This window comes from Mustela nigripes, chromosome 12, assembly GCF_022355385.1.
Source record: "Mustela nigripes isolate SB6536 chromosome 12, MUSNIG.SB6536, whole genome shotgun sequence".
NCBI classification, from domain to species: Eukaryota; Metazoa; Chordata; class Mammalia; order Carnivora; family Mustelidae; genus Mustela; species Mustela nigripes.
The window spans coordinates 61,478,957-61,503,591 of NC_081568.1; the positions used below are offsets into that span (position 1 = coordinate 61,478,957).

Sequence of the window (24,635 nt, forward strand, 5' to 3'; positions counted from 1 at the left end):
GTTTATGTAACCAGTCTCCTGGGGTGGACATTCTTGATTCCGATTTATTGCTATTGCTGACATCCTTGTCTGTATATTTTTATATCCTTGTATGGTTATTTCTGTAAGGTAGCTTTCCTAGAAGAGGAATTACTGGGTCAAAGGGCATGTGCATTGTAAAATTGAGAAGGTACTGCCAGATGGCCCTCCAGGGATGTGGTCTGATTTGCAGTCCCAGTCACAGCATGCAAGACAGCAAATTCCTTTACCGAAGAGGAAAAGGGTGTGAGGCATGGGAAGCCAGCCCTTAGCTACCATTTAGTGAACAAATATTTATTAACCAGGTCTAGGGTCCAGGTCCTGTGCCAAGTCCCAGGATCGTGTTGATGAATGGGCTTTGGTCTTTGTCCTTAAGGAGCACACAGCCCAGCAGGGCAGCAGACCCAAAGTGGTCCCATCTCATTATGTTGTGATTGTGCTATTAATAACTGAAGGAAACAGTGAGGGCGTTGGGACACTTGCAGATCAGGGTTTGAATTCTGCCTTCTTCACGTAAGCGGCTGTGTGGCCTTGGACAAATTCCTTGACTTCCCAGAGTCTTGGATATTGGGTCCTGGGTCCAGTGTCCCCCTTCGTGGACTGCATCTGGGTTTCCCACTTGTACATGTTCTCAAGGGGTCACAGTCCTACCACCGCCTGAGTCCATTTCAGAAGTCTGGTATCAGAGAGCCTTAGCTTCTTGCCCAAACATGGGTAAAAAATCCTCATCCAGCCTTCAGGACCAGAAAGGCCTTTCTGGTTGAAATACCTCCTACCTGCCTACTTGTTTTTCTTTCATTCGTTCATTCATTCATTGATCATTCATTCAACAAATATTTATTTCATACCTTCTCTGAGCCAGGCACTGTGCTAGATCCTGAGGCCACTGGTGGCACCGAGACCTTGTCCCTGTCCTCCTAGAATGGAGCACTGGTACGGTGAGCAGTCACAGAGCATGTCATCGGACACTTGGGTTTCAGCTGAGCAGACTTAGCACTTACCATGTTCACCTGCTGGGCTGACCAGGCTTGATCCAGGCCTTGAACAGAGCACGCAGATTTCAGAAAGCAGCCTTCCGTTCCTGTCCCGCCACCCTCTGATCTACCTTGAGTTCGAGCTTTGGAGCCGTTTTGCAGGCTTGGGGCAAGGAAGGCAGTTAGAAGACCTGGCTTGATCTAGGTCAGCACTGACCTTCAGAAATACCTCCCTATTTTGTGTCTGTTCATTACACCAGCCAGTGGGTTGCTGGGGCTTGAGAGCGGTTTGGGAGGGGTGAAAATGATTCTGAAACACGGGTCCTATATGAAACTGGAGGTTTCCAGGTGAAAGGTGTTTTGCATGGTGGTGGGATTCGTTCCCAGACATCATAGCTGTAGTTTGCAGGTGAGAAAGAGAAGGACGTGAGCCGGGAAGTTAGGACGGGCGGCTGCAGGAGTGCGGTGCCTGGGTCCAGCAGCTGGAGAAGACATCTGAAATTCGTTTCTTTGCCACAAAAGCAAGCAAGCAAACATGACCCCTCTGTATAAACCGGTGAGGCATGTCTTTAGACCAAAGTTGCTGAGTGAACAAAGCATGGTTGAAAAGGATGTATACGTTATGTTCTTATTTTCTTAGAGAAAAAAAGGATTTGTACATCTGTGCTTAATGCCCGTGGAAGGAGGCAAGACGATGGTGCCGATACCTCTGGGCAAGGGGCTGCAGATCAGGAGGGGGAAAGAGACTCAACACACTCTTCCTTTTTATGCAGCTTGATTACTTTTCTTCTCATGTGCCTGTATTACCTCTTCTGAAATGAAAAGAAAAGAAAAAGAAAAAAGAAAACCCTTTAATACTGGGTGCCTGTGTGGCTCAGTCATTAAGCCTCTGCCTTCAGTTCTGGTCATGATCCCAGGGTCCTGGGATCGAGCCCCGCATCCGGCTCCCTGCTCGGTGGGGAGTCTGCTTCTCCCTCTCCCTCTGCCTGCTTGTGTTCCCTCTCTTGCTGTGTCTCTGTCTGTAAATAATATATATAATATATGACATATATATTATATAATATATAAATAAATAAAATCTTTAAAAAAAAAAAAAAAAACCTTTAAATACTGCCCCATACAGCTTTCTCAGTGTTTGAAGAATTGAGGAGTTATTCTAGGATCCTATAGGTTGGTCTGGTTTTAGAGGTGTGGTGGGACTCGGGATATTCCTGTCTTGCTCTTTGCTTGGAATCCTAGATTTTGGCATTTCTTAGGGCAGAATTCCCAGGTTCTAGGCCTTTCCCCCCACCTGCCTTCTGGTGTATTCCAGGATCTGGTCTTTTCCTCTCAGAGCCACCATTTCTACACACTTCACAAGGGCTTGTTCCCCCAACCCCCGTCAGGCGGGAGGGGGAGATGACAGGGTGGCTGTTCAGGCTCTCATGGCAGGGCATGAAGTAGGAGCCCAGCGAACATTTGTTCTCTTCTTTCTTCCCTCAGAATTCATCTTTGTTCATTTTAAGGTAGGTAGGTGGATGGATGGATGGGTGGATGATGGATGGACGGACGGATGGTTGGACGATGACTGTTTCGCATTTATCAGTGCTCAGCCAGTCCAGGAGCAGGCTATCAAGAAGGTAGCAGAATCAGCAAGTGGGACCAGAAACTTTTTTTTCTTTGCAGGAAACTAGGGGCCACCCCATTTGTTGATCACCTTCTGCTCACCCTCCAAGGTCTCCCTGATAAAAGTCCTAGTAATGAGGGAATGCTCAAGCTTTTATTACCTGCCAGGCACTATTTCAAGCCCAGTCTCTATGTGGTGGAAATTCTCAGAGCAGCTCCATAAGGCATGTTGCCATTTAACAGATGAGGGAAGGGAGGCAGGGAGAGGTAAATAACTTAGAAACCCACAGCAGATGAGCTGTGGGCCATACTCTGTAGGCTCTTGCCCACTGCACACCTGTGATAAGCCCAGAGGAGACATGCTCAACCCTCACTTTGTACTCTTGGGGATGACCCTCCGCTGTGTGCCCAGCTCTGGGTCAGGCATTGGAGCCGTGGAGTTACTGCCTTCAGGGATATCATTTTAGTGAGAGAACCAGCCACAAATAGCCAATAAAATGTGGAAAGTGTGAGAATAGATACTGGGAACACAGAGGAAAGAGCGACCAGCTCCACCTCTAGCAGTGAGGGGAACTTCCCATCAGAAGAGACATTTGAGCTTGGTCTTGGCCCAGGAGGTCAGGGAGGAGTTCACCTCTCAAAGAGGAGGTTGAGGAGGAGGGGGAAGGGGAAGAGGAGGGACAATGGGGAGGGGCAGAAACCACAGGAACAAAGGAGCAGCAATAAGACCCATATTTATAGAATGTCACCTGCTCAGTGTGGCTAGGCGGTTAGATGTTAGGAGAGTATAAGGAGATGGGGCTGGAGTTGAGGGGAGATCCTGGGGCACTGGTTATGTCTTGCCTCCAGGAGTGGCTCCAGGGGTCACAGATTTCAACCTCATCAGGGACCCAGTGAACGAGATAAATATGAGTGATGTGGGTCAGCTCGAGCTGTGTTCCACTCTCTGCATTTCAGACCCATATAAAGAATTCCTTCCATAAGGAACTGTCCCTTCTCTTGACGCACATGTGCTCAGTTATCCTCATTTTTCTGACCTCTGATGAGGACATGGGCGCAGTGTTTGTGGTACGGCTGGGAGCAGCCATGAATGGGGACAAACAGTTGGCCTCAGCCTGCGCATCAGGGAGGCGAGAGGGACTGCTGAAGTGGCCAGCTCAGACCCCGCTGTGGGAGCAAGGGCTTGAGTGTGGTGGAGCAGCCAGAAATCTGGACTTCTACGTGAAATCAAATTGTTCAGTGTCAACTCCAGATTTGAAAAGCCATACCACTTTTGCTGAACAGAACACATTCGTGGGCAAGCAGTTTGCAAGCTCTTGTTGACTGAGCTCTGTTAATACGCGCTTGTGGAAGGAAGCCAAGCTGGCCCCCCTGAGGACCTGCCTACCTGGTGGGGGGGGTCAGTCCCCACAGGAGGGTCATCTTGGTACCAAAAGCAGTCTGCCTTCCTGGGAACAAGGGCTGCTTCGACTAAGAAGGGGCTTTGGAGGGTCAGTGGGGCCTCTCTCTTGCTCCCTCTAAGCAACTTTCCTCAGAGGGCCGGGGTTGGGGCGGGGGGCGGGGAGAGGGAGAGGTGGAGGAGGGAAAGGCAAGCCCCCCTCAGCCAGTGCTCTCCACCCTTAACAGTGTGTCTCTGTGTTGTTCCTTCCAGTCTCTATCTGCTGCTGCCTCTTCATCCTCTTCCTCTTCCTCTCGGAGCTCACCGGATTCATAACAACGGAAGTGTAAGTTCCATTCCCCCCGAGGGGCCATTCTAGAGCTTCCTGGGACCCCAGATCAGAGGAGGGAGGTACTTTAAAAAGGAAAGAGGCCTCTGAACCTTCCAACTCTCTCATTTCCAAACCCACATCCATCACTCCTCTATTTCTTAAAAGGGTTTTGAAGTTAGAGCAAAAGCACACACTGTTTTGTTGAAGCTGAAGAGAACATTTGGGTTCCGTTCTGTGGGGGGCCTCCTGCATCCTCAGATGAACAGAAATCATGGACCCATCTCTGCCGTTCCTTTGTTTAGCCAGTGGGCTTTTTTCCCTCTGATTCATCACGGGGTCATTTGATGTGAAAGCTGGAGGAGTTCAAAGAAAAGGGGTGCCGCTTCCTAGCCAAGGGGGGCGGAGCTGTTGACATCAGAGCCCGGCCCCCTGCTCCGAGGCCCACCCTCAGTGAAGAATCAGCGTGGGCTTCCTGGAAGCGCCTGACGCATTGTAAATCGATCCCTGATTTCTAGAATCATCCGTTGCCCAGATAACCTAGTAAATGCTCTGGGGTATGTGTAACACAGAATGCCATTGGGATTATTCACTCACGGCCTCATCGGCTGCCCTGAGGTGGAATTAGACCCCAGAGCTTCCTGCCTTAGCCACTGGCTCAAGGCTTCCAAGCCTCTTCATTCCTGTGTTTACAACCCAGAAAGTCATCACGGGGCAGGGCCCTGGCCACCCACTCCCCTGTCCAATGCTGGAATTTTCTTTCTCGCTCATGGAATTTCTTGGTTTCCTTTGCCTCCCTCTCAGCCACAGGACAATAAGAAACTGAAAACATCGTTGCCTAGCCCAAGACAGGCCTTGTAGCTGAGGGAGTGTTCCCACCTTTAATCCTCAAACAGGCCTGGGATATACTTATCGTCTGCTTACAGATGAGGAGAACTGAGGCTCAGAGATGTGGAGGGCCTTGCCCATGGTCTTACACTGAGGAGGGGGCTCTTCAGGTCCACCAGTCTCCTGGGCCCACAGGCATGTGGGTCCTATCCATTCCCCACTATCACCTAGCCAAATCTTGTCATTCCTGCCCTCCACTTGTGTGGGACAGTTTGCCTTCTCTGTCCCTTTGATCCTGTTCTTAACCCTAATGGCACCAAAGCCCAGGGAGTCTCATGGAGTGGTGGAAAGAGGCGTCATTAGGCCCAGGGCCAGGAGTCTGCTTGATTACCACTTTCCTGTGTGGCCCTGGGCAGGTTGCCAAACCTCTCTGGCTCTCAGTATTGCTGGCCAAACAAGGGAGGATACACCAGAGCCAAAGCCTCCAGGTCTGGGGAGGCTTGTCTGCTTCCCAAGACATGACCACCCAACCATGCAAGGGTCAGAGAAGGTTCTTTGTCCCACTCCTAATGGGGTGGGGTACACATTTGGACCCCTGAATTTTCAGGGGTCACCCCATCATGAGTCGGAGTTGGAAATTGGGACAGCAGCAGGATATTAAGACCTACTCTCTGCCATACACCTGCTGGTCTTTGCAGGCTGCAACCCATTCCCTGGGTGGGAATGGGCGTGGGGGTGGTGGTGGCTGCTGCACAACCCCCTAATGTTCTGAGCAAGGTGAGTGGGGTACATATAGGGTGCATGTGTGATAGCAAGGAGGGAGCCCCAACTGTATATCCCAGACAGGGCCACTAGGGAAGTGCAAAGGCCCTGGGGCAGGCATTACCTGGTGTACATGCAGTGTGGATTAAGAGCTGGTGTAGCTTTGGAGCAAAGTGAACAAGTGGAGAAGGTAGAATATGGAGGAGGTAGGACTAGAGTGGACAAGGTGTTGCCCACTGTTGTGTATTAATAGGACTCATTCTTGGTCCTAAGCACCCAGAAATCAGAAACCAGGTCTGCCTCCTTCATTGCTGGGTGATTCCATGCTCAGAGGAGCGGAAATTGCCAACAGTGGGCACAAACCAGGAATAAGCGAACAGGACTAGAATATATTAATTAGTGAAAAAAGGCTTTGAAGATAAAGCAGGGCAAGGCACAGAGAAGGTATGTGATATTTGGTGAGGTTTAAATAAGATTATTTACCGGAAAGGTACTTAGTGGAGCACCTGATATACTTTAATACCCATGAATCCTAGCTCTTCATGCATTCATTCATTTTCTATTTATTTCCCATCTAATGCAAAAAAGGTGGTAAGGCCACTCAGCACCTGCCATGTAATGAACATTCCATGAATATTAATTTTCTCGTCCCCTGCCCTGAACTGAGAGCAGTTTCCCTCACCTCCTGCTGACCATTGTGAGCTGCAGCTTATTCAGCTGGCCCTCAGGTCAGCTCAGGATGAGGTAGGCTGCTGAGCCAGCGGGCCCGGACAGGTAAGTTGTGACATTGGAGCTTGTGACTGGAGCCGGTGGGGCGCCACCAGCTGTGTTAAGGGCCTTTGGGGCAAGCCTGGACAGCTTGTTCTGTTGAACCAGGACAGGGCTCACTCCTTTCCCAAAAGCACTCTGTGTTCCCACTGCTCTGCCTGCTGCCCTGCTCCAGGATTTCCCCTTCCTGACCCCCCGGGGGCATCCTGGACACTCTGGTCCCAGCACCTCCCTGGAGAGGAAGAAAGATGAGGGGTGAGTGGTGGAGTAATCAGCCTGGAGGGCTGCTCATTGTGTGTTTACCCTTTGTTGTCTGCTAGGCTCTTCATCTGCATTGTGAGTGGCTGGAGGGAGAGAGGGAGGCAGGCCGGAATGAGAGTCCTGATCCCAGGCAAAGGCCCAACTCTGATGCTGCAGGGACCCCAGTGCCCCCTCTCCCCCCCCCCCCCCCCCGTTGCCGCGTGACCACGGTGCAGAAGTGCTCAAAAGGAGTCTGTAGGAGTGAGGACTGAGGACTCCACGAAAAGTCCAGAGGGAGGATTGTTCTGGTCTTCCTGGTGTCAGAAGATTCTCTGACCCCTGGGAAGGCCTGCCAGTTTGGGAAGAAATGAAGGTCACAGTTCTTTAATGGATGGCTGGCCCTCTCTGGCAGTTTTGTGACCACAGTGTGTCAGCTCCCCCTGCCACCATGAGATCGTATTCCGAGGAAATGAGGTCACTGCTGGTAGGATCAACAGTGCTCCAACCCCGACCTGTGGTTATCAGTGACATAAGACACTATTCTAGCCTAGCCCAGTAGGGAAGGAGGCCTGTTTGTTTGTGTGGTTGGGCCCTAACTTGGGTTTAGACAGGCCATTAATTACCATTAATTATGGGGAAAGTGGCCCCATAGGGTGCTCTGCAGCTTCAGGTTTCCAGGGGGAGCAACGTCCCCCACCCCGCCCAGACAACATGGCTGCAAAATATTCTAGGCTTTGACTGCCCAGGCTTGGCTTTGACTGCCCAGGATTGGCTGCTCTTAATTATTAACCCCATGAGGAATTATAATAAGATGTGGCAGCTGGAATGCTCCGCTGACAATTTATAGTATAATACAGTGTGTTGTACTTTCTAATTACGACATGCCCACCAACCACCTGGGTTAGCACTTCACAGCGATCATCTCATCTCATCAACACAGAATCACTTGAGGGATGTTCTCCTGTTAGCCTTAGCCCCACTGTACAGCTGGGGAAACTGAGGGCCCAGGCGGCTCAGGCCACAGTGGGGTTGGTGCAGCCAGAGTCAAACCCAGCCTTGGCACCCCTGTGCTGTCATACCACCCTTCCCTCCCCAGAGCATTTTGCGTCCCCCCATCCCCACCAGGTGCATGGGAGCTGCTGCCTTTTGGTCAGAGTGTTTGACTGGAAGACTTGAATACACCCTTCCAGGGTGAGATGGCCGAGCAGGCCGCTAGGACTCCAGGAAGCCATTGTCCACCTAGTGGGAACTTGGAGTGACCCTGAACTGTTTCCTTATGTGCTCCGTTGCAGGCCCCGAGTGGGGAGGCCAGGAACTTAACCAGGAGGAGAACCTGGCCATCTTCCACAGAGCCTGGGTTACCCACTCTGAGGCCTGCACTGGGCTCTAGAGCCAGGTAGAGAGACCCAGGGCTGGCGTGTAAGGGAGCACTGGCGGGCCTGAAGGCTTCCGAGCATGGAGTGACTGGGCCAGGTTCATGCTGTAGCACAGTCACCTCTTGTGAAGGTGAACAGGGGACAGGGTGACCCTGATGGCCAAGACCCCGGGGAGAGAACTGGGCAGTGGCAGTGGAGAAGGGGGGGCGGGGGCCGGACTTGGTGACCGAGAAGGGAATATTTTGGCTCCCCACCTGGTAGGGCATAGGTAGGCAGACTTATTTATACCTGGAATGGTCAGGATTTAAAAGAAGGTCCTGGAGAGCTTGCTTACATAACGTACCTCCCTCCCCCTCCAGCCCAGGCCCTTCTGTGGGCCTCACTGCTGTGTAAGTTTCCATTAAATCAAATTATGAAGCACAGAGGTCAGCGACTTTGGGCAGGAATCTGAACTATTCAAGTGCTCTTCTAAAAGCAAATAAAATTGTTTTCCATAGATGTCATCAGACTCTCGCCTCAGCCTAGAATTTCAGGGCCCTTGGTTACATTCCACTGTGCTCCCCCACCCGTACACCTCCCGAGTCCCTCTCTTTCTCTCCCTACATGGCCGCCGCTCACTGACCCCCACGCAAGCCAGCCAGCTCCCTGATGCTGTGCAGTGTCCCTCAATGGGGATGCGTGCCCCTTTCCTCCGTCCGCACACGTTACTTACCTCTCCCATTCATTCTGCAGACGTAGCAATCTCGTGCTCTCTGCTCCTTGTCCAGGTTGGCTGGGAAGTCCTATGCGGCAGAGCCCACCAGGGTGTGGCAGACGGAGGTGACCGAGGGAGTCTTGTGGGAGGGAATGGTCCCATCACACCTCCATGCCCTGTGGGTACTTGGGCCATGGGTGGAGATGGGGTGGGCTTCTGAGGGTTATCAGAAAGATGATGACACCTGCATCACAGGTCTGCTGGGGACACTTGTCTCGGTTTTTCATTGATTCCATGCCCCATCCAGTTTAATAAAATGGAAAGACCCTAGCTGTGGTCTCCCGTGGGTTTTGTCTATCTTCCTCTAAGCCCAGTTTCATCTTTGTGAGGAGAGAATGGTAACCCCACTCAACATTGTCTTGCTGTGGCTATTAACTGAGATACCACATGTGAAAGCCCCGGCATAGTGCTTGGCCCCAGTGGGCTGCTCAAAACTGAAGTACCTTTGATTAGTTATAAGCAAAGCCACTTCTTATACGGGCCGTAGAATATACTGGGGCTGTGAAGCACCTTCCGTCCATTATTAACACACTAATCCTTGTGATGAGCAAAGCAGCTTTGGAAGAGCACAAACTTTGTTTTCCTGGGTTGCTGCTTAGGCCTTTTACAGTACGATAACCTTACTCACACTCAGAGTCTGGACACTGAGATAAGGGCTTTTGAGTTGAGGATGCCCGCCATGAGTTCCCGCTTTTATTTTCCCGGGCACCTTTTCCAATAACTAACTGCTTAGTGTTAAGGCGGGAGGAGAGTTGGTGACCTCAGACTTTGCCCTAATCATCTTAGAAGTAGTAAGTGCTCGCTACCCCCACTCTCTGTCTCCTGCTTACCCCTGTCCGCCCCGTGGCCCACGGCATACACACCCCCACTCCTGGTTGCTGTGGATCAGAAATCTTGGGACTCTTTCTTCCTTTGTGTGGGTGGACTGAAACTGTTTCTTCAATCAAAATGACCCTGTGGGTTTCACTTCCCCAAAGTGGGAGCTCTGGTGCCGAGGGAGCTACCTAGCAGCACCATGTGGGTGGCTTGTGGCCCCTGGTTCAGCAGGTCATAACCGGCGTGTTCTCGATGTAATACGCTAGCCGTGGGCCCCTCCACACAGTCCTTACCACAGTGTTGCGAGGTGGATGCCTGTTATTACCAACTTGGTAAACATTGATATTTGTGAGAACAATAACAGTAGGGGACGCTTTCTTATCGAGCACTCACAGTTGAGTAAGATTTTGCCTGTCCGTGATTGTCCCCGTTTTACAACTGGGGAAACTGAGGCTGGTAGAGGCAAAGGCCCTTGCCTAAGGTCAGTCGGCTAGTAGGCGGCAGAGCCAGGATTTGAACCCTGGGAGTCTGGACTCACCATGATGCTTTATGCTCTTTACCAAGAAAGTCCTGTGCAAGGCCCTCAGAGAAGTGAGTACTATACACACCCCTGTCCTGGGGCGGCCTGTAGCTTTAATGCTCACAGCCCTGGGAAGTAGCCCGAAACCTGACCCCTTGTTTGTTCTTTTGCTCTTCTTTCTTCCTCTTTTCCCTCCCTTCCCTCCTGGTTTTCTTTCCTTCTTTTGAGAGGTGTAGGTAACTTAGGAACAGCAAAGCGTACAGATCTTAAAGGTGAGATCTTGATGACTGTGTGCCTGGGCTCACACTAGTGTCACCAACATCCCATCAAGACAACACCTATCCACCAGCTGGAAGCTTCCCTTGTGCCTGTTGTGCCCGAGTTTTCGCATCCGAGAGACCACCAAGGAGCCAAGCACCGATGCAATCACACGAGGGTTTATTCAGCAAGCTTAAGCTTGGGCCCAAGTATACCTGACACAGCGGAGTAGGGACTTGGACCCCGAGCCAGATTACAGTCAGAGTTTTTAAAGGCAGAGTAGGGGTGGACTCGGTGGTGGGTGAGGACCAAAGGGGTTATGGATGATGTAAGTCTCTAAGGAATTTTGGAAGCGAGTCTCCAGGACCTTGAGGGGCTAGCTGTTGTCTGGGGAAAAGGTTATTCATTACCAATAATAAAAATCTTGTGAGACCCTTTAGATGTATATCAGTGGGTCATATGCTTGGGAATGATCGCTGACACTATCTTGGAGGTTTAGAGATAAAGTTTCACATTTCTCCTATCAAGTGTCCTTGTTAGTGAGATTTTAGGTTAGAGAAATTTAACTTTATTTAGGGCTTGACAAACTGAGCTATTTGCCTCTGGAAATTGTGCTATTGTTAAGATAGCTGCTTTGTTGTAAACCTCTAGGACATTGGTAAACTGAGGGAGACTCCTGTCTTGCAGGATTGTGATCTCTGCAAGTTAACTATTTGCTCTCCCCCCAGGGCAGCCTGGGGTGGCTGAGGAATGTCACACATACTACTGAGGGGAGGCGAGCGGGTGGAGAGGGGGTGCAAGGTGCCAGCCTCTGCTTTGCCAAGATGGCTATACTTATGTCAGGGCTAGACTCGAGGTCTAGCTGTACCCACAGCCTTGTTCTTCTTGGCCTCCACAGTGCCCCCTCCCAGTCAGCATCTCCTACCAGCACCACTACACTACGGTGACTTTTATTACCAGAGATTAATTTTGCCTGTCTTCAGACTTCATAGAAAGCTTTCCCAGTTTTACAGTTAAGGAAACGAGGCTCAGAGGGGTGAAGCATCTTGTCCCAGGTTCCCCAGCTTCTTAGAGGCGGAGCCAGGAGGTGAGCCCAGATCTGTTTGCCTCCTGGCTCTGTCTTCTCATCACCCTTGCTAGCGACAGGAGAAATCAGGCCCATGGGTTCCCAAGACAGCAGTAAATCTACAAAAGTTGATACCCCTCCAGGTAACCTGACTTCTGGCTGTCCATTCACCTTTTTTTAAAATCAGTTCAGCCTGTGGGGTGTCTGGGTGGTTCCATTGGTTAAGCACCCGGCTGTTGATTTTGGTTCAGGTCATGATCTCTGGGTCGTGGGATCAAGCCCTGTGTCAGGCTCCACGCTCAGTGGAGTCTGCTTGAGATTCTGTCTCTCTCTGCCCCTGTCCCTTCCCCCACTTAAATAGATAGATAGATAGGTTAAAAATTAATATTAATCCATTCAGTCCCAGCCCCAGCCATTAAAGTTAGCTAGCCTTGGCAGGCATCAGCAGGTGACAGGCTCTGGGCAAGCTTGTAGCGCTGCCTGGGTGTAGCAGGAAACCAACAACCCTAGAACATCTGCCTCTCATTCAGAAGGTGGCAGTCTGGGCATCATTGGGTAGGCAGCACAGATGATGGAAGTGCATTTATGTTGCAGCCCCTGAGGGCCTTTGAGGAAGGCATCTGGGAGCCAGCAGGCAGGCTCTCCGTCTCTCCCCAGGCACCTCAGCCCCTTTATTCTAGATGGCACTAGGAAGCCTGGGCTCTGTGAGCTGGGAAAGGCCCCCTGGGGCCTCGAGGGTGAGCTCACCTTGGTGCCACACCTGGGATTCACCTCTAGGCACTGAGGTCACCTCCAGAGGATTGCCAGGGGTGACATCATTCCACAATCCCTTAGTGATGTGCTGAGGCCCCGCCTCACAGGTGGGAAAGGTGAGTGGCTTCAAGGAAAACTTTTGCTTGTTTGGGAAGGGAATCCAGGGTCTTCTGTTGGTGGTGAGGGTCTGTTAATCACCCAGCAGTCTCATCACTCAGTAGCCCTTTGGAGTTGCAAATCAAGGTTGTGGTAGAAATAGGGCCCTGAAGGCTGAGGAGAATTGGGCTGTGGAGATAGCCATTCCTCCTCCTGCCATACCTCGGGTGCTCCTGCTTGCTTCTCTCCCACTAGCTCATTTGTACTTTTTGTTCCCTGATAGGGGCCAACTCTATCAGCCTGCCAAGCAAGAGGGCCAGCCCCACCCCCACCCCCAGCCTTTTTCGCCCTTGACCTTAGCAGTTGAGAGCCAGAGCAGGGGAGATAGCATAGGCCCCTGGAAAGCCTGGGGCTCAGGCAGAAAGCAGACCCGGGTTGGGATTTTAGCTCTGCCATTTCCTGCTGTGTGGCCTTGGAGATGGGACTCACCCTCTCTGAGCTTGTTTCCTGGTTCTAAAATGTGGATCAGGACATTTCACAGGAACAGGTGGGGTAACATGAATACACATAGGCCCAGCTGGGACTTTCCTGGTTTAATGGGCTGGAGCCCCAGTGATCTGTCACTCTTTTGTCTTGAGGAACATCCTTGTGACTCCCACAAGGAAACAAGCCCAGGATGACTCTTTGAGCCTACTGTTTTTCTTTCTTTTTTTTTTTTTTTTTAAGGTATTTATTTATTTATTATTTAAAAAAAATTTTTTTAAAGGTTTTATTTATTTATTTGACAGATCACAGGAGGCAGAGAGGCAGGCAGAGAGAGAGGAGGAAGCAGGCTCCCCGCTGAGCAGAGAACCCAATGCGGGGCTCGATCCCAGGATCATGACCTGAGCTGAAGGCAGAGGCTTTAACCCACTGAGCCACCCAGGCGCCCCAAGATTTTTATTTATTTATTTGAAGAGAGGCAGTGAGAGAGGGACTATAAGCAGGGGGAGTGGGAGAGGGAGAAGTAGGCTTTCTGCTGAGCAGGCAGCCCAATGCGGGGCCTCAATCCCAGGGCTCTGGGATCAAGACCTGTGCCAAAAGCCGATGCTTAATGACTGAGCCCTGCAGGCGCCCTGAGCCTACTCTTTCTTAATTGAGCATCAGCTACTTCAATTAGGTGCTAGCAGCATAAAGACAGGGTCTGAGTAAAAACAAAACACCCTTGCCATGGTCAACTCATTCTTTCCCAGAGATGCAGCTATTTACAAGGCTTTCTGGGAGTCGAATTGCTTAGAGCTGCAAGTGTTTATATTCTACTACCTGTGGACGGGCACCTGGTTCATGTTCACAATAGCCACAGTCCCACTTCCAGCTGCCTGTGCAGCTGTTCACGAGGCCAAGCCTTCAGTTTCAGTTCCCTCTCCCCACGGGGAGTGGTCTGGGAATCAGAAGTGGGCTTCGGACAGAGCCATCCAGCATCCACTCAGCAGCTCCTCAGGGATGTCTCCAAGACACTTCAAGTTTAGCACAGCCACGTGGAACTCGGTACCTTTCAAGCCCGCTGCTCTTCCAGGGGCTCCCAGTGCGACAGATGGTTCCAGAAAGAACGCGGCAGTCTGCCCGTCTGCTTGTGCCTCTGTTGAGCCACCCTCAAGCCACTCCCAAGCCCCACGCGGCAGCGAGTCCTGTCTGCTCCAGCATGCTGCATTTTCCATCCCTCCCTCCTGCCTAACCCCCCACCCCCGACCCAGTCCAGGCTGCCATCTCTCCCCTTCTCTCCTGCACCGTGGCATCAGCCTCCTGTGTGGTCTGCCCAGTGGCCCCTCTGGTCAGTCTTTCTGGTCAGTCTTCCTTGCAGCAGCCAGAGAGACGGGCCACACTCCCCAGAGGTCAGTGGCCCTGTTCGTCCCTCCCATGGCTCCCCACAGCTTTCAGAAGGGCAATAATCCTTAGGAAGTTGGTGGAAGGTATTTATTTAGGGTCCCAGTGGGGTCTGTAAGCTGAGGAGGGCAGAGGTCGCATGGGACTGGTTACCCACTGTCTCTAATGCCTGACACCTGGTAGGCACCCCAAAAGTACTTGTTGAATAAATTTGTGTTGCTGACGGATCCCAGTGTGGTTCCCTTGTCCTGGGTAGCCACGTGACATGGCTGTCCCTGCAGTCCCGTGCCCCTAAACTGGGCCTCTCATCACAAAGACACCATGTCCCTATCCCTGAGACTTGTGAATGTGTCACCTTACGTGGCCAAAGGAATTTTATACATGGCATTCTGTTGAGCATCTTGGGCTAGGGAGGCAACCCTAGGTTTTCTGGTGGGCCAGGTGAAATGACAGAGTTGCTGTAGGAGAGAGTTAGGAGGTCAGACAGGAGTGAAGATGCCGTGTGGTTCTGCTACACCGCTCTGCTGTGGAGAAGGGCTGGGAGCCTTGGCAGCCTCTAGAAGCTGAGAAAGGCAAGGTGAGGGATTCTGGAACCTCCAGAAAGAGTGCAGCACCATACCCATGTTACACTTCTGACCTATAGGAGGGCAAGAGAATAAGTGTGTGTTGTTTTAAAGCCACCAATGTGAAAATTTGGTACAGCAGCCACAGAACATTAGTTAGTCATGTCTCAGACCCCATGCTCACCCTAGAGCTTTATGAGCACTGGACGCTGAGCGTGACCACCCAGGGAATTCCCCTTCCCCAGCTGAGTGGGTGGGGGCTCAAGAGAGTAGGGAATAAGGTACCATGTGCCCGGAGGTGCTGGGCCCTGATGCCTAGTAAAACTTCCATTTCTCAAGCGTTCAGACACCCCATTAATTGTGAGTGGTGGTGTCCCATTGAACAGATGGGTTCACGGAGGTCACGTTACCTGCCAAGTTCCTATAGAAAGTGGCAGAGCCAGGATTAGAGCTTGAATGTGTCTGACTCTGAAAGCTTTGCCTTTACCATTCCCCCATCCCCCCCCTTTATGTGGTAAGGCCAGCATCTGGAGAGGGCCCTCCAGATGGGAGCCCCGATCCCCTGTGCCTGATCAGGCACACGCTTCCCCGAGATGGGGGTTCTAGTTAATTGCGCAGTGGTCACTAAGGGAAGTGGCCCCTGGCTTGCCTCTGCAACTGGGATGGTGCCCCACCTCAACAAAGGCTTCTGTACTTGTCTCCTTTATTTAGCGTGAATGAGCTCTACGTTGATGACCCGGACAAGGACAGTGGGGGCAAAATTGATGTCAGCCTGAACATCAGCCTACCCAATTTGCACTGCGAATGTGAGTATTCCCGACAGCCCTCTGCTCGTGCAAGACCCCTCCGTCAGGCAGAGCCGGGTATGCAGAAATGACAAGATGACCAGGATGGGTCAGCAAACAGGGCGAGCTACAAATAGCAGGTAGCATAAGATTCTCCTCACTCTTTTCTAGAGAGGAGAATAATCAACTCTGCGTGCATTTGGAGGTTTTTCTGAAATACGAAGTCCATGAAATTGCTAATGGGGATTACTCCTGGAGAGTAGCCCTGTTGAAGTGCTGATGGGGGCTGTCTCAAGAGTCAGAACCTGAGATTTTCTCGGAGGAACGAGGAATGGGAAGGGTGTGGGGGATGTGAGAGGACAAGCAGAGATGTGTGTTCACGGGAGGGCTAATCACAACCTGATTTCATGGGGAGCCATGGCATATGCCACAGTTTGTCCTACCCAGTAGCGGTTGGTGGGGGGGAGGTGGGCTGTTATTACCCGTATCCCTGGCTAGAGTCTGCAGGGTGATGTGTGGGGGAGGTGTGGGGGGTGTCACATAACCTCTTGAGCATCTTGGGGCAAGGAGACCTACCACCAACCAAGATCAGTCACCTGGAGAAGGATGCAGGTCTGAGTTGTTAGCAGCTGTTGGGAAGCTTGGTTTTTCACTTCATGCTCTGTTTGATTTGTTTTAACCGAGACCATGAATTACTAGGTACAGAACAAAACTCATTGGAGATTGGTTTGGAGTCAGAATCTGGCTCTTTTGCCCACTAAGACTGTGTGACCCTGGTGACGGTGTGACTTCTCTGAGCCTGTTTCCTCTTCTGTAAAAATGGGTGTAGTGCTGTCTCTTGCCTGGGGTTTCTGGGAGGGTCTGATGAGCTGGTTTCTAAACTTACCAAGTGGACTGGGGTTCTACTGCCCCTTTGCCCCAGCCTGGCCCGTAACCCGATGCGGGCCCTTCTCTTCCCGCCCACTCCCTTCCTCCTGAAGGACAGAACATCGGGTGTGTCTGCGGGCAGAGATAGGGAGAGATTCAGTTCTGTTATTGCTTCTGGTGAGAATTACGTCATAGTTTTGAAGCCACGGTGGGCCCTGAGCCAGGGAACCTGTTGAAATTGGTCAGTTTTATTTTTATTTTTTTCTCTTTCTCTTAGAAAAATAATTCCTCTGGCAGCTTCTCATTCAGGAGTTGGTCCGGTCTCTGGAACAAGGAAATTCTTAGTCAGGCCAGAGGACTGGGATGAGCAGGGCAGGGGAGGGAAGGGATGTGGTTCCAGGCTCCAGCCCAGTGACGGGCCGTGGCCCACAAGGGGTCAGGCAACCTCAAGCTTCAGGCTGCGTTCGCCCACCACGCCCACCGCTCTTCAGGGCCATAAGCTGAACCCAGGAGGCTCCTGCTCGAGCCCTGTACCCTGGCTTCTCTTTAAAAGTAGAACCTAACATTTTCATTAGAGAAAAAAAATGCACGCTCATCATGGTACCTTTGGAAAATCTGGAGCAGCAGAGAGAAGAAATCCGTAATTCCTCCCCCGACGGCACGTCACTTGACATTAGACGCCATTCCATCCTGGCCTTCCTTTCTCTGCATTTCTAAACACGGCTGAGATCACGCTGCCTGTGCAATTTCATATCCTGCTTTAAGAAGTAATATTTTATTATGAACTACTACAGGAGTATATTTTCGACTTTAAAAAAATCATGTTCAAAATACAAAAATGTATAAAGAAAAAAGTAAAAGAAATACGTATTCCCTGGGGTGCCATCTACCCCAGAGGAAGCTTCTGCTAATAGTTGGGACTCCTTTCCCACCCCTCTGTGTGTGTGTGTGTGTGTGTGTGTGTGTGTGTGTGTGTGTGTGTGTCTGCAAACCTGTATCATGTTTAGGTGGGGATGTTTTTTGGTTTGGGGGTTTTTTTTTGGTTCTTTTTTCTTTTTACTTAACTGGGACTCAACTACATGGGACCTTTCTGGGGTTTCTTGTTTTTTTTCTGCTAATATCTTGGAGCTGTTCTTATATTACTCATAATATTAGTAAGATGATAACCACAGCTGCCATTTATTTTGCTCCTACTCCAGTCCAGGCTCTGTCCTGAAGTCTTTGGCTGTGCTAGTGCATCAGTATGAGAGGTGCTTTAGCCGAGTGGCCAAAGGGTGTGGCCTCTGGATTGAAACTCTGTTTCTTAGCTGTGGGATCTCAGGCAAATTACTTAGCCTGGCTGTGCTTTAGTGTCCCTTGTAGAGAATGGGTCTGATAATATCTCCCCGACAGGTATGCTTAGATGGTACATTCTTATAAAAAAAGCATTTACAAGGGTGTCTAGCACATAGTAAGTGCCTTTTTAATTTTTTTAATCCTAGGGTAGAGGAGGAAGCTGAGACACAGGAAGGTTAGGCGACTTGCTTAAGGTCCCAGAGCTGGGAAGGGGCAGAGCCAGGAACCACAGAAAATGGCAGCCCCAGAGCCAAAGTTCTTAGTCACTGGCCTGCTCTGAGCTGCCTCGCCCCACGTGTAGATACCTGGTCCGTGTACCTGCTGCCCAGCATTCCAGAAGGGGTTCTTCCGTCGACCACTTGTTGACAGCAGCTGAGCTGCCTCCAGTGGTCAAAATTTCAAATAAAGTTGCCCAGAGCAGCCTTTGCACACACGTCCTGGACATGTGTGCATCTGGAGTACGGGCTCCTAAAGGTGGAGCTGCTGAGTCAAACAGGGACCTGTTTCCATTTCTTTTAAATCAAACACTACGGAGTCAGCATTTCCCACGTACTACAGGCCCATGAGCGTCATTTTTAGTGACTACATCACATTTCCTTCTATGGATGGGCCCTCATTCTCTTCCACATCTCCACTGAGGAATACAGTCGTTCCCATTTTTCCCTTTTAGGCTTGGCTCACATAAAATTGCTTCCAGCTGCTCTTCCTCTGGATTGCAGCCTCCTTTCAAGTGCTTCTTCCAGGGAATTTTCTGCGTTTTCGTGGTTTACAAACCCATGCCACGTAGACCATCTCAGGGAATGCAGTTGGTGTGGGCCTGCCCGTTTTACAGATTGGGAAGCTGAGTCACACTGGAGGCAAGGACCAGAACTGCTGGGCCTCAGGTTTCCCATTCGGTGTACTGAAGAACCCGGAAAAGCGCCCGAGCTCCAGGAGGGCAGGGCCTTCGAGAATAGACACTGGGTAAAAGGAGGTGTGAGTAAATGGATGATGAGTGAAGCCAATGAATGACTGCCGGGACCTGTTTGCCCAACGAATCCAGAGACTGAAACCCATTAGGTGCCACCATTCGTCATTCGATTTGCATAATTCTCCAAGGAGGGTCATTATCACCCCCATTTTCCAGAGAAACAGGCATCAGGGTTATGTGCCTTGGCCAGGGTTGCATAGCGGGTAAAAGGCAGGCGGGGATTCAGACAGCCTTTGAACCTCTACCCTCTGCTTCTCTCTGTAGCCTTGCATTTAGCAGAGTAGTCACCCCTGCAGCCTGTGGTCCTCCATCCCCTGCCCCATTAGCTGCTCCCTCCCCCAGCTCTTCCCCACTTCCTCTGCAGCCTCAGGCAGTTTCAGGGATGGATCCTTGGGTGCTTGTTCCCTTTTAGTCCAGCTATCACCCTTCTCCTCCTCTTCTGTCAGCAGCCTTCCTCTCTGTAGCTCTGGGCCCCAGACTGTGAACGCCTAGATGGCTTGGGGCCCCCCATGTCCAAGGAGTAGATGGTGGATGGGCATCCAGGGAGGAGAGGGCTGGCCCCACCCCCACTGCTATGGGTGTTTGTGACTCTCTCCTCCCCTTCCCCCTGCAGTGGTCGGGCTGGACATACAAGATGAGATGGGCAGGCATGAGGTGGGGCACATTGACAACTCCATGAAGATCCCGCTGAACAATGGGGCCGGCTGCCGCTTTGAGGGGCAGTTCAGCATCAACAAGGTATGGAGATCCTGCATGGGCCCCTTTGACCGGCTCCCTGTCCCTTCGGTCCCCTTCCTCCCAGAAACCAGATGGTAGAGATGTGCACTTCCTTGCCCTCCCCACCGTCCCGTTCCCCAGGCAGAGCCAAACAAGTGTCAGGGTCCCAGGCATTTCCTGCTGAGAATCTGGGTGGGGGTTCCAGCTTTCCCGAGGCATGGAGCCCCTGGCCGCTGGTTCAGGAAGAGGCTACTCTTCTTCCTAACAGGGAAGGAAGGACATGGTGAGTGTGTGTCCCAGCACTTCCCCTCTTGGCCAACCAGTACCCTCCAAGTCACCGCACCCACCTTTTTCTTTTAAAGATTTTATTTATTTATTTGACACAGAGAGAGCAGGCAAGAGAGAAACAGAGAGCAAGCACAAGCAGGGGGAAACAGCAGGCAGGGGAGAAGCAGGCTCCCCGCTGAGCAAGGAGCCTGATGTGGGACTCCATCCTAGGACCATGGGATCACAACCTGAGCCGAAGCCTGATGCTTAACCAGCTGAACCACCCAGGCGCCCCTCACTGCGCCCATCTTAGCCATCTTTAGAGAGAGGATGTGATGATGATAATAATAGAATCCTACCACCTGGTTCACAAAGTTTGTATGAGGATGAAATGAGCTATTACACATTGATTCAAAAAACATTTATGGGACATCTTCTGTGTTCTAGGGTAGGCTTTCAGCTCTGGGGCTGCCCAGAATAGGTAGAATGGACTGGAATTCCTGCGCTGGTGGAGCGAGACAGACAATATACAAACGTAGAAGCATTTCAGTGGGTGGGTGGTAGGTGCTGTGATGAGGAAGGAAGCAGGGGAGCGGGGAAAGTGGCGTGGTTTGAAAGTACCTGGTAGGCCCCAAAGGACCACTCAGGCATTACTGTTGTTTTATTGCTAGAACCAGGAACTTGAGATCCTGAGTCAAGGATGTGAGCAAGTGCCTGTGGGCTTTCCGGGGAAGCCCAGCGGGAACTGGCAGAGGTTGTCCCACACACGCTGCTCCCTTTCCAGCTCCTCTTACGTATTATCACAGGGGGGCCTCTCAATAACCCTGTGAGGTAGCTTCATGTTACAGATGAGGAAACTGAGACAGGACCCAGAGAGGCTGAGTGTCTTGCCCAAGATCACACAGCTCTGTCCCATGTTCCATAGTTCCCCTTCCCAGTCCCATCCAGACTGAGCCACTGGCCGCTCCTGGCTTCTGCTTGCCCTCTTGTAGCCTCTGTCGGAATAGCTTGTCTCTGGTCCCTGACATCTGAATCAGACGTTGCGAACTCCCTGGCCACACCCAGCCCAAAGACAAGCTATGTTTGTCCTCTTCAGCGTTCAGACACGTCAGAGCCAGTATCTAAAGATTGGGAGTCCAGACTTCTGCCTTTTCAAAGTTGGAGGCTCTAGCCACACTGGGCCTACATCCCATTGGCAACTTCCATCTGGATCCAAGGGGCAGCTGCCCCTTTAGACAGGGCAGGTGCCCTCCCTTCCCACAGTTCCTGCCCGGTGGCTACAAAGCTGGGCTGGGCTGGAACACTGGTGTTACTGGCACTGTCTCTCCCCACAGTCTCAGGGCCTCTCCTCTCCGCGTGGCCTCCGTGTGTGTTCTTTCTGGCAGAGTGGCCTTTTTCCACGAGAACTCAGGGCTCCCTGTAGTGTGAAAGCAGAGAAGGTTACTTATGCCACATTTTAGGGGTTAAATGAAGTCACAGGGTCCACGCTGTGCTCCCTGACTTGGATTTTATGGTGATGGTGAGGGGAAGCCATGGGAGAGTTGTAAGCAGGAAAGCAATGTGTTCAGATTTATGGCTTAGAACTATGCTATCCAATATGGTAGCCATTAGCTGGGTGGGCTATTTAAATTTAAATTCATTAAAATTAAATAAAGTGAAAAATTCTGTCTATCGGTCTCACTAGTCCCATTTCAAGGACTTTATTAAGAGAGACTAGTGGTTACCGTATTAGTACTATATACTATCTTTATCATCAGAGAAAGCTCTGTTGGACAGCGAAACTTCGGAAAGCTCACCCTGACAGCTGTGGGGGGAGCACAGTGAAGGGGGCCAAGAGCAGAGGTCACGGTCCATGGTTGTGCAGTGGAGTTGGAGAGAAGTGGTGTGATTAGGGACGTGGAGTTAACAAGAGTTACTGATCAGTTGGATGTGGGTGGTGAGGGCAAGAGTGGAATCAGAACCACTTCTTAGTTTTTATCTGGACAACCAGGAGGTCCCATTTTCTAGATACAGAGGCTTGGGCACGCATGGATTCTATGGGTGGTAGGGCTGGGAAGCGGTTGTTCAGTTTTGGATATATTTTATTTGGAATCGGAGGTGTGGTTCAGGAGATTGCTCTGAGCTGGAATGTGAATGTGGGAGTCATCAGTGAAGAGAAGATGTTGGCAAAGGGTCCATGGCCCTGAAGAATAAGCACCCGAGGTCTTTTTTTTTTAAGATTTTATTTATTTTGAGAAAGAGAGGCAGAGCAAGAAAGCCCACACAAGGGGAGTAAGAGAGGGAGAGGGAGAAGGCTCCCCCCTGAGCAGAGCACCCTCATGCGGAGCTCGATCCCAGGACCCTGGGATCATGACCTGAGCTGAAGGCCGCCGTTTAACAACCAAGCCACCCAGGCGCCCCAGATACCCAACGTCTTGAGGCCAGTGTGGTTTGAGGACTGATGTCTGGAACACTCCAGTGTTGAGGAGCAGGGAGATGAAGGGATGCTCTGGTGGGGAGAGAGAGAGGAACCCCCCTGAGATAGGGGCAAAGGGAAGGCCTGTCTGAAAGGTGACGGTTGAAGATGGGCAGATGTACACACAGCTCCCAATTGTGGGGGCCTCCCCTCGGGGGTATGATCACCTGACTAAAACAAATATTTGTGCCCCCAGCAATGAGCAAAGAAGGGACCCTTTCGGCCCCCAGCCTGGGGTGGACACAAGAGAAGCAGGACCACCACCCAGGAGCTAGCCCAGCACCATACCCTCCTCCGCTTGGCAGCCGTGCCCATGGCTGCTGTCAACCTCAGACAGGCTGTGGTGGGACCCCCGGCTGGCTCTGGGTGAAGTGGGGCTTGCTTTTTGTGGTCAGACAGACCCGGGGTCGAGAGCCCTGGCTACAGGGCTCACAGATTGAATGACGCTGGGCAATTGAGCCTCTTTGAGCCTCAGTGTCCTCCTCTGTAAAATGGGGATACTAGTACTGGCCTCACAGGTTGTAAGACACAAGCAAATTAAAATACAAAGCACTTAACAGCTTAGAAACAGAGACACCCGTCGGTGCCCCTTCCCTGGTCTGACTTCTCTTCCGTCAGCAGGAGCATAGTGATTTCACCAGCTAGTGCCCACTGTCACCTGGGTACAAGTGTGCTCATAAAAATGTGCATGGATGTTCTTCAAGAAATGGCTCTTCTCTGGTCAGGGTGGGCCGGGGATTCTAGGAAAGTGCCATGCCAGCCCTTGCCTTATGGCTGTTCCCTATTGGGTTCCTACCTGGCACTTTCCCAGATTAGCCTATTTAGTCCTTGTAACAGCTCTGAGGACAGCAAGGCACAAAGAATTAAGTAGAATTTGAACCCAGGCAGCCTGGTACCAGGCCCCTGCTCTCCCCCTGTCCCCTTGTTGCTTCTTCTTGCCAGCATCTTGGTCATGCCAGCATCTTGAGCTGTGCCAGCATTTTGAGCTATGACAACTATGTCCATTCACTCCAGGTCACAGCTGAGGTCACCCTCTGTCCTTGTCCCCTTGCAAGGAGTAGAAACCCCCCACTCTCCCTTGTTCCGGGTGCATGCCTCCTAGGAGCACTCAGACAGAGGGTGCTCAACAAGAAAGCCAGCCGCCAGTGTGCCCTGATGACGGGCGAGGTTCACAGCTGACGCTCACCCCTTTATCTCCCAGCATCCAGCTTGCACTTGCCCCATGGCCTTCTTATCTGTCCATCAGGAAGTCAGCCAGCAGTCAGACGTCCAAGGTCACATGTTCCAAGCTGCACTGGCAGCCCCCAGCAGCCCAGACTCCTTGCTGAATCAACCAGCCCCCAGGAGGAGGGCAGGAGGGGCCCGGGTTTGGGGCCTGGCTCCATCTATAGGTTTCTAAAATCTATCAGAGACACTGACGTAGGTTCCTAAGTCACAGGCTCTAAAAGCGTCGTCTTTTCTTTCTTCAGCCCAGCGTGTGTGGGCATGAGTCAGCCACCTATGATGGGTTCCTTGCAGAGGGGGAGCAGGTCACTGAGTCACAGCCTCGTGGCGAGGCAGCGGGTGGCAGATGCGCCAGAGCCAGCCTCACGGCCTCACTTAACTGGGAGCCTCAGGCCCAAGCTCCAAACCCCATTCTGAACTCTGCCTGCCGGCAGCCCCATGTCACTGCATGGGAAAACGCCAAAGGACCCATGCCTGACGCTGTTGGTTTCTTACTTCAGGAGGTGATAGGCAAGGGAGACTATAATCCTCACTTGATCATGCGAATTTTTAAGATTTTGTTTATTTGTCAGAGGGAGAGAGAGAGATCGAGCACAAGCAGGGGGAGGTGCAGGCACAGGGAGAGCAGACTCCCCACTGAGCAGGGAGCCCAACGTGGGACTCCATCCCAGGACCCTGAGATCATGACCTGAGCTGAAGGCAGATGCTTAACTGGCTGAGCCACCCAGACGTCCCTGTGAATTTTTTATAATACAAATGTGTATAGTTAACTATTTATATAAGTAAAAATGAAGTTAAGAAATAGTTCTGAGATACAGTGGGCTTTTCCCCATGCTCTCCCCGGTCTCCCCACGCTCTCCTTCTGTTCTTGGGTCCTTGTTCTGATGATGAACATGTTCATTCTAAGAATCCAAACCAATAGCAGTTACCATTGGCTTTGCGCTCCGCCCCTCCTTTAGTTATCTCTGTAACCCTTTGTGGTCATCATCTCCATTTGGCCAGTGGGGAAACTGAGGCATGGGGAGGTTACTGTCCTTGCCCAAGGCACC

The 24,635-nt window shown here is 51.4% G+C and overlaps 1 protein-coding gene across 1 annotated transcript in view; it reads left to right on the top strand.

The window, feature by feature from the left end:
* Positions 1-24,635, top strand: part of ERGIC1 (endoplasmic reticulum-golgi intermediate compartment 1) — a 104,029-nt gene that overhangs the window by 51,764 nt on the left and 27,630 nt on the right. Inside the window, exons 3-5 of the mRNA XM_059417368.1 lie at positions 4,249-4,321; positions 15,678-15,772; positions 19,537-19,661. Of these exons, the coding sequence (XP_059273351.1) occupies positions 4,249-4,321; positions 15,678-15,772; positions 19,537-19,661 (293 nt within the window). The remainder of the gene's footprint in view (positions 1-4,248; positions 4,322-15,677; positions 15,773-19,536; positions 19,662-24,635) is intronic.